Source organism: Morone saxatilis, unplaced genomic scaffold, assembly GCF_004916995.1.
Source record: "Morone saxatilis isolate NCDOM2014 unplaced genomic scaffold, NCSU_SB_2.0 Contig12, whole genome shotgun sequence".
NCBI classification, from domain to species: domain Eukaryota; kingdom Metazoa; phylum Chordata; class Actinopteri; family Moronidae; genus Morone; species Morone saxatilis.
Genome location: NW_023339674.1, coordinates 8,170,220 through 8,180,544, shown reverse-complemented (window position 1 = coordinate 8,180,544; position 10,325 = coordinate 8,170,220). Strand labels below are relative to the sequence as shown.

The 10,325-nt window shown below is 44.3% G+C and overlaps 1 protein-coding gene across 1 annotated transcript in view; it reads right to left on the bottom strand.

Moving 5' to 3' along the window:
- csnk1g2b (casein kinase 1, gamma 2b) overlaps positions 1-7,497 on the bottom strand; it is a gene marked incomplete at its 5' end in the record, with an annotated part of 29,515 nt that extends 22,018 nt beyond the window's left edge. Inside the window, 1 exon segment of the mRNA XM_035653283.1 lies at positions 6,674-7,497. Within this exon segment, the coding sequence (XP_035509176.1) occupies positions 6,674-6,901 (228 nt within the window).
- Positions 7,498-10,325: the final 2,828 nt, after the last annotated feature.

Here is a 10,325-nt window from a genome sequence, read left to right as displayed (position 1 = left end):
AATTTGAACCAGATGGATTCATATCTTTCAATTGTGGTTTGATCGTAACCTGTCCTGCTCCGCCACAGTACAAACCAAGATCCAGAGACAGTCCACGACCAAATGGTCCTCCTGAGCAGCGGAGGCTCTGAGGACTTCAGGAAGCACCATGGTGAGGACATCAGAGGGGTCACACACACTCTGTACACACTCATACTATTATATATACACTACATTAATTACTCTATCTATCCTTACTCTTAGGTTTGGATTCTGTTACTTAAAGGTCAGGTTGCACTTGTTTCTAATTTTTACTTTACACGCATGCTTTAATGATATTGTTCTGTGTTTATGGATGCTTACTGGGATGCTTGGATTTTCCCTCGGGGTCAATAAAGTTTCTATCTTCTCACATGGGAAGGAGAGTTTGTCGGTTACGGCTCAATGAATCGGAGCAGATGATCGGGGCATTTTATAACGCATTCGTGTTACTTTCGTTGTCAACAGCAAAGACGGCTTGCCAGAAGTTGAAACAGGAGTCTGGTCTCATTATCAGGCCTCTTGTGGATCTGTAAAACGGAGCTGCAGTGTGCAAACACATTTGTGAACTTTTAAAAAAAACTTGCATTTCTCCCAGACTTTGATGTTAGTCACCTTTTATTAATGGAATCAGGTATTTGATTCAGGAAGTTGAAAGAAGCTTACCGACGAATACAACATATTGACTTTCAATACTTTTCACCCCCCCCCTCTCATCTCCATTTGTTTCCATGATAATGTTACAAAAAAAAAAAAAAAAACCCAAATAGAAATGAGCAGGTTTCAAACAGTGTTAAAGTTGAGCTGGCTCTTTAAAAACATGCTGAACTCAGAGGAAAGCAAACACAGCACACAATGTTCACAGTCATGGGAAGTTCCACTCACATGAACCCAAGAGGCAAGTCTCCTTTGTCATTTAACAGAGGGGCGAGGCCTAAGTACAATGTAATGTATTGTGTACTCCCTTCATTTGTTTAACTCAAAATTATTATTTTTTGTATATCGGGTCCTGACATTGGTAGGAATAAGAGCAGGGCACTGACAGAGAGGTGTTGTTGTTGTTGTTGTTTGCTCCAGTGGACAGTCTGATCAGCACATACGGTTTATTCTGGTTCAAATTAAACAGTGAGGTTAAAGTGCAAGTGATGAATTAATACCACTAAGGATAGCGTCGCTCCTTTTGAGTGTTTTAGTAAGCCACGTCAGAGCACGCTCTCTGGATAACATCCCTTATTGAAATTATTAATTACATCTGTGGTTTTTCTTCTTCTCTTTTCTGACTACAGTCGACACAACAACAGAAATGTGCCACTGTCCCATTTCTTATGGTCCGCACTGCATATCCTGTCAAACTCGGGCCATGCAGCGACATACTTTACATTTCTTACATGGTATGAAGCTGCTTTAATCCTAACCTCAAACTTTGTCTTGCGAGGCAAACTCTCCAAAAATAGGCCTGAGGTCAATTTGGCTTCAGCCCTTTTCAAATGACCATAATCTGATTCTGGTTTTGTTATTTTGGCTCCAGTTTACCACTTCAATGATGCTGCTATAAAGAAAGTGAAGAGAGAACAGTGCAGTGTAAATTCACAATAAGAGAGTGAGAAACTAGCCAACTCCTGCGACTGCCTTGAACATCACATATAATTTGGAATATACAAGAGTATAGTGTCGTTGTAACTCCTTAAAAAACCTGAACACATGACCGTGCTTTACCCAGTACGTACAAATTACACAGCCCTCCCTGCTCTACAGGCACACACCCTGCACCGTATTCAACCCTGTTTTCTGTGCAGTCACAGTTTGCCCTCAAGTATTCCTGCGTAAAAACACCGACACCGCTCTCGTCCCTACCCCGAAGTCACCCACACTTACACTCTGCAGGTTTTATGAGTGCTGCTAAATCATCCTCAAAGCAACAATGCGTGTCTGTGTGAGCGTACTGTATTGCCAGTGGCTACTGATTCATTAGAGGATTAGCTAGTTGACTGAAGGTAGGCTTTTACACGCCGTTGACATCCAAGGATTTATTCATTCTGCCTGCCCAGCGTGCTCTCGGGAGAGCCCGAAGGGGGATGGGAGGAACTTAAATCGTCAAAATGTCACTTTAATTCCAGCCAAACATGCTGACAGAGCGTTTTGTGGCCTTCGCAGTTCTTCGAAGAGCTGGTGTAAGCTGCTGAGCGAGACTGCAACAAGAGCTCCTCATCATGCTTCAGTGGGAGGCGGGCGGGAGAGTTTTCAGAGTTTCATTTCCTTCAGAGCATCACGACTGACCAGCACCGTGAGCGGCTCCGCTCATAGAAACCACCTGATTCTGAAGCAGAGGCATCAGTGACTCAGCCAAAGGAAACAAAAAGCCTGCCAGAGGCTTTACACCCTTCTTCTACACACAGTACAGCCACATACCATGCACTGCCATAGTGCTCTTTGGAAGCAATAAACGTTATGAAACACTTAAAGCATTACTCATCTTTTCGGGCCACTTGAGAGGCTGAACATCGCAAACATGTTTGACCTATTGTACCTCAAAAATACGGCTAACGTGTTTTTTTACAACTCTCCTTAAAGCTTTGTGTTGCTCTTTAACAACTCCTGAAAAATACACCTGTGCTAACTTAGTCAGTGCGCTTTTTGGGCAGTCGGACACAGTGGGTTTATAAATAGCTTCTTCTTTGAAAACAGTTGCCTGCAGCAGCTGGAAACGACACTAATGAGAGCAGTGAGACTGAAGCAAACGTTTGCAGTCTGAAGAAACAAAACAATCAGCTGAAAGATACTAAAACGCTCCACAGGAATGAAATCTCTCATATTAGATTGTCTTTTGACCTGATTCTCATAAATAACTGTTAATTAGCGCAGCTTTAAATATTTAACTGCAATTACGTTTAATAATTTTTTTACTATCCACCAGTTCTCGTTCACACTTTAAAAAGAAAACATACCGAGCTAACAAGTTTCTCTCAAAGCGTACGTGATGTCCTGAGCTAAACTTACTCCTGTGTCTTTGTTTTGTGTACAGATGTTTCTTAATCTACGTAAACATCTTTGCACAGGTGTAGAAACGGTACAGACACCAACAGAGCACATTCACCAGTCAGACAACAGTCAACTGTTCAATTCTGTAGTTTGGCCAAGTCAAGGAATTAACCTTAATTAGCTTCAGCTGATAAAGTCCGCAGACTCTTATCATTTCAGCAGGAGCCATCGAGGTCACGAGCTAAAAATAATAAGCCTGGATTGCTGTTTTTGATTTTTTTTTTTGGGTGGCAAAAGGGCAAATTCATTTTCCGAGCCTGAAATCCATCTGTGCTCTGAACAGGCCCTGCCAGCACACACGGGGTGAAACACTGGTCTGAATGTACACGGCCGGCACACAATGCACAGTGGCTCTCTGTTTACTGTGTCTCCCTATATAATCACTCCAACATCAGAGCTGAGCCATGGAGGCACAGCGCTGTACAATAAGTACCAACATTCAACGATTACTCTCCACCCCTGTTGGGCAGATATCGCCACACGTGTCGCCGTCACAAGCGTTTGTCGTCAGAGAGATTGGTTTATTACTTATTACTGATAATAGCAGCTTTCGAAGGCCCCTCCTATTCGTCAATTAATGATCAACTAAAGGCTGCGATGAAACACGAGCTGTAAACTTTGTAACTCCAACTGTTTGCAGAGTGGTCAAAGAAAACCAATTGGACTGGTAAAGACAATGAATTAGACGCTTGTGTGTGTGTGTGTGTGTGGTGTGTGTGTGTGTGTGTTGTGTGTGTGGTGTGTGTGTGTGTGTGGTGCGTGTGCGTACAGTGGCGGGGGTTAACGGGGAGCTGATGACCTCGATGAAAAAACCGTACAGTCCGCTGAAGACAGAAAGTCAGAGAGAAAGCACCACAACGAGATGTGTTCAAATGAGAAAATATGACACAGCAATGTGCAAAATGTTCTGGAGGGGAGAGAGAGAGAATAAAAAAAAGAGGATTAGATGGTCATTTTCTCAGTGGACAGTTATGTCACCGTGGCATGGGAGTGTATTGACGGAGATGGCGCTGTCCCTTAACCTTTAAATGAAGCAGACGGTAAACGCTGCTGTTTCTTTAAGACGCTGGGATCTCCCCTTGGAGAGTAAAGCCTGCAGTGTACTTACAGCAGCGGCTGTACGGTGCTGCCTCCATCACACAGGCGTTTGTCCGTGTGAGAAAGCATCCAGCTGAACCAGAGACTGAACCACTGTGTGTCGACGGGGCCGGCTAACAAAGACGACCTTTCAGCACTCAGCAGTTTCCCCGTCCTCTCTTGCTTTCTGCAGCCACTCACAGAGGAGCTGCCATACGTCTCTATCTCCTGCTGTCACGTGGCGGAGCGGGGTGACACTGGCATTCACCTTTGTCCCAGGTGCAGAGAGGCACCGCCCACACGCCTGGCGCCGCACGTTGGTACACAAGGCACTCCGCACATAAGGCACCAGCTCAACGCGGAGTAATCACTAGGTGCTGCGCTTCAGAGGCTGGTGTTTAAAATTCATTAAGGAGCAACAAAAGGAGAGACTGAACTGGTTTTAACGAGCCAGATAACAAACTACACGTGCTCTTTACAAAACTTATTAGTTTCCTGGTAGATCAACTACGGTTCATTCAGCCCGTCACAAAGTAATAATTGACTTCTGCGGAGGTTCAGACCAACGGTTGATCAGTTAACAAGTCGTATTGGCCGAGTTTGATCTTAATGACGAGGGGAATATTGGATTATAATTGATTATTGGGCAACTATCATGATAATCTATTAATAATCGAATTAATGTCTCAAGCACAAATGTCAAATGTTATTTGGTTCTAGTCTCTAAAATGTAAGCACTTGCTGCTTGTCTCTTTAAATAATAATAATAAATGTAATATCTTCATTATGTTCATATCTGTTCGTATTTTCTTCATTTTCAAATTCAGATTCTACAAAACTCAAACTTTACTCAACAAAGATCAACAGAGAGCATTTTCCTCGTCCTACACTCGGAGTGACTGACGACGGGGGAGCGTACTCGTGTCGAGCATGTGTTAGCAGGCGGTCGGAGATAACGCGGCTGCTTTCTGAGTTAGTCTCAGTAACAGCCTCCGACTAAACTGGACAGGCAGTGACATTCACTGGGTAACCCCCCCCCCGGGGGACAGACAGAAACATGTGGACAGACAACTGTGCCAGCGTCTGGGTTAACCCAAGAATGTAAAAAAACACCAGTGAACAGACTTAAAACTACTTAAAGTCCCATTTGTCTCGTCGTTCACGTCCGTCAACATCAAACTGAGCAATTAAGAGTCACTGCTGTAGATGTATGAAATATAAATCAACAAGAAAACATCAATCAGAATGTGAAATTAGCCCTGAAAATGAAACCTAAATAAAAAAATCGTCACAATCGGGGCCCTGCTGTTAGTCTGGCCTTGTCCGGCTTTGTTGACACCATTAGCACACTTCCTCCTCTCACTGTTCTACACTCAGATAAACGCTGGGTCCAGTGGAGCAGTGTCACGGCCCTAATGCCAGATCCAGATATAGCTGGACACCATGGGGATAAAAATACCCAAACAGATGGGAGGGTTCACAGGCGAGGAGGAGGGGGGGGGGAAGAAGAAGGAAGAAAGAGAGGCACTAACTAAAGATTTCAGAGGAGAGGAGAACTGCAATTACAGCTGTTTGCTAACCTCTGCCTTCTGTGTGGTGAGCAAAGCCTTCGGTGGATGCCTGTACAGAGAGAATGACCTCGCTGGGAAACACAAATGTAAAGATAATGATACGCAGACGGGTGCAGATCAGCTTTAGTATGACCACAGTTTGAGTTAGGCCTTGCTTACATTACGGCACCGTCAAGAGAAACAGAAGAAGATCCGCCGGTGATGAAAGAACTGCGAGTGGCAACACATTTATAGAAACGACGTGCAGAGGAAATGGCTGAGCACTGCAGCCATTGGTTGGCCTACAACGTAAGAAAACAAAGAGGCCTCAACATTTCATGTGGTTTTTCACAGCCTGTCTTAACGCTACTAAACCGGCGGCCCTGAGAAAAAGTGTTCACGCTGACACGAGACAAGAAGACACAGTGAATTGTGGATTGCTCGTAAAGGCCTGGTGTGAGATTACTAGAGAAGAACTGATGTTGGATCCAGTGACCGGGGATAATGTACGAGAGGCAGGAGGCTGGAAAGTGTCGCACTGTTTTAGAGTGTTTATTTTCAACCCAGAGGAGAGAAAGTTAGCTTCACCACTTCACGGAGCTAACAAAACACAAGGTTTACTTTCAGTTTGACATATTTTAGACATCAACCTGTCTCAGCTCACTCCTGTTTCTTGCTCGCCTCTTTAAAAACCACAAGCACAGCACGGTTGACTCATTAACTCCTATTTACTTCCTGCGTCTGTCGCTCTTGGGTCAAAGAGTCAACTGCACAAAGACAGACTGCTGCACATCAAAATAAACCTAAATAAACCTAAATAAACTTAAATAAACTTAAATAAACTTAAATAAAAGCACAACACACATCAGATAAGCAGTGTTCCTCATACAGGATGCATCGACACTGGACAAGAACCAGAACAGCGGTAAAAAAAAAAATTGCGAGTTCATATTTCTCTGCTACTTCACCAACCCTGAAGATGCACTTACCAATTTAATGGCCACATATTCGTTAGTATAGAGATTTTTTCCCAACCGCAGCTCTCCAAAGTTCCCGCAGCCGATTTTTTTACCCACGCGGAAGTTTGGGCCGACCATAAGAACTCCAGAATTGGTCCCCGAACTCCGGCCCCCGTGTCCAGTCCTGCTGCCGGCTGTCTTAGACATCTTTTTCCCTTCCTCTGTCTCTCCCTTGCCCCCTCTCTTGTCAAAATCCATAAGCTTGTGATACCCTGGCCTCTCCACGGTTATTCTCCAGCCATGCAAACCATAGAAACTCCAATAACAGCGATGGAGGAGGCTTTAGGGAGGGGGACAAATCTCACGGGACAGAGGAAAGGTGTTGCTGCTAAAACGTGATTCAGAAGACACTTAAGACGAGCTCAGACTACAGCTGAAGTGCCCCCGTGTGTCTGTCAGGCGGCTCTTTATGCCGAGTGCTTCCCTTTTTCTTTCTTCGTCGTGTTCCTTGTTTACCAGAGGGGCTCCGTTCTTCTACGTTTCAGCTCCAGTCTCACAGTAGCATGTCCCTGCCTGAGGAGAAGGCAGGTTGTGCTAGGATGTGCCCACGGACACACATACAATACGAGTCATAAAAAAGCACTCCGAAACCCAGCTACTGCATCCACAAGGCCACTTGGGAACATCTCCTGGAGCGCCTCATTCCTTCTGCTCAGCCTTCAGTGACACAGCGGACGCTCTCCATGTTGCAGGGGCCACAGCAGACGAGGGCGACCCGGAGTCAGAGAACACAGCGACGAGGGAGACGAGGGAGACGGGGGAGACGGGGTCGAGGGTCGACGTCAGCTGGAGATCTGCAGACAACAAAAACGGACAGAAATCAGTCTTTTTCCTGTAGAACAACAGAGATCATCTGTCAGAACTTATTGTTGTGAAGAAAGGAAGAACAGACGCTCGTGATGTTAACTAACTGCAGATGTCCCATTCAACGCTTACAATCAACTGTTAAACACTATATAAGCATCTGCGAAGCAATCAATAAGACGCCAAAATGTCGTTAAACTGAACAGAATGGATCATCATCTGTTCTGATTAACATTTTCTGGAGAGAGAAGCTGAAACCTTTTACTTGAAGATCACATTATGTTGACTGTGGCGGTTTCTTACTACGGCTGAAATGAGATCTTGCTCCAGACCAGCGCAAATTCAATAAAGCAATCGATGCGAGCGGAAATATTCCACAGACACGAGAGAAAAGATCTATTTTACAAGTAAAACTATTTTTTTCGAAAGCCCAAAACACACAGACTTTGTAAAAAGCTCCTATTCTTATAAATTAAACCGATGTATCTTAACGTCTGAAACACTGTTAATATAAGTTTAAGGCAAAACTAAAAGATTAACGCACATCCAAGAGGTCACGATTAGAAAGAGAAATAAAAGTAACAATCTCACACTAAAACCACACACTACTATAAACGCACCAGGCACAAACGACATCGATTACAACCACGATTTAATCTTTCTTTGGCAGTGTAACTCCACCGTCTCTGTCCGGACCAGCTCTCCTAAACTCCACGATCTGAGATGTTGGTGGTGCTGAAGAGAGCAGGTAATGCAGCTCGTTCCTAAGGAAAGGCACTTACGCAGATCGATGACCGCTGTAATGCCTCGTCTCGTCGGAGGGAGGCACATTATTGGAGGGGTTTTGAGACAGTCTAGTCCACAGCGAGCTCAGCTGAATCTGACAGACTAAACACTGATCTAACCGTCACATCGCTTCACGTTTACAGGACAGGTGTGCAGTCAATCATTACACCGCCTTGTCTCCCTTGTAGCACGGCGGACTAACCTACCTGCTCACAAGATGTGAATTAGAATAAATAAGGTGGGGAAACAACTAGTGACATGTGCAATGTACCAGTAATAATAATGTATAATCTAGACATTTAAGACAAAAGATGTGTTAATATTTGATACGAGAGAAGACAGATGTCCCCAGAAGACAACAAATATCTAATCAACTCGGTTAAGTTAAGTTTCTTTGGCCCATCTTGAACCATATGTGGCTGTCTCATTTCAGGAAGTTGTGTTTGTTATTCACGTCAGCTGTTTGGTAAAGGAAACCAATTTCCCTTAAAAACCACAGCGACTGAGTTCAGAGTCGGTATTTAGAAATATAGAGACAAAATTAACTAAAAGAAACTGAAATAAACTACAATAAACTGAATTAAAGGTTAAGTTATATCAGTCGTCAGCTGGTAATAACACGACGATTTCAAACGTTACAGATATGAAACCAACCACCAACAATGAGCCCTTAAATTGTCAATAAACATTAAATTAAACTGACACGTTTTTAATCCCGTGTTAGAGAATATAAAGTACATAAAATATATAAATGTATAATGTATAAAAGCTGTGTTAATGTGAGCTAACAGCTAACAGCCAGCTGTCATTCAGCGTTAGTTTCGGGTGATTTTAAAGGATGTTTTCTGCCTTTAATAGCACTCAAAAGTTTGTTTTTCGACACGAGATGAGGAGAAGGATAGTAAAACCTTACAAACCTTAAATATCTCTGAAGGTTTTGTCTTTATAAAACCCCCTCGGGTTCACATTGTGTTAGCAGCAGCGGCGAACAAGGCCAGATGCTCCAGTTAGCTTCATATATCGTTCAATCGCAGGCAAATTTGTGAGTTTAAAGCCCGTTTTCGTGAGCTACATAAACCCAACACCGACTGTAAAGGTACATTAATGTATAATAGTTTATCTTTTATCTTCCTGTCTGCGGGGAAATCGAAATATCACATATTAAGCGGTCTTAAGCTAAGCTAGCCACCGGATCCTGTTTGGCCCAAACCGGCTGATAAAAAGCAGCTAAACACCGAAACCGACGCAAACTGAACAAGTCGAAGCAGCAGGAGGCATAAAACATTAATTTATCGACCTCCTCCTGTGCCGACACCAACCTGGTTGACATTACTGAACGCTTAATAACTCACAAACAAGCAGCGACGTTGTGTAACTACAGAAATGTCACCGACTCACTGGAGGCAGCGTTGTGATAAATGTCATTTTAAACGCTTGTTTTCACCTCAGAGTCTCGTTTTCACGGGTCCACATCCCCCCCCAGCTTATAGCCCTTCACCTGCCTTTTATTTACCACTACCAGGGGCAACTCCTTAATCCTAAACAACCGACTGAACACCGACGGCAGCCCGGGATCTCTCGCCGCTCCGCTCGCTAGCCATTTTTAGCGCCCCCCCCAAAAAAAAAAAAAAAGGAGCAGTTTTTGGAGCAGCTAATCCAGCCACCCTTCACGGCAGCGAACGTCGTTAGCGGTCCAGATTCTCCAAAAAACGCAAGTTACGTCCAGTTTCCCTGCGTAGCGCGGCGCCGCTGCGCCTCCCGACAACCGAGGGAAGACTTAAAGAGACAACACAGCTAAAACCAACTTGAGGGGGGCCGGAAGAGAGAAAGCAGCAACGTATCAAAACAGCACCAACCAGACCGGACAACCATGACTTCGACCGACGCCCCTCGATAGCTCAGCATTCAGAGGGTAACACCGCTTCTCTCCCCCGTTGGCCGGCAGAAAACACACTCCGTATAGTTTGTTGTTTTCTCTCAAAAAAAAGAAAAGAAGAAAGAGAAAGACGCCCGCGTCGCCTGTTAGCTTTCT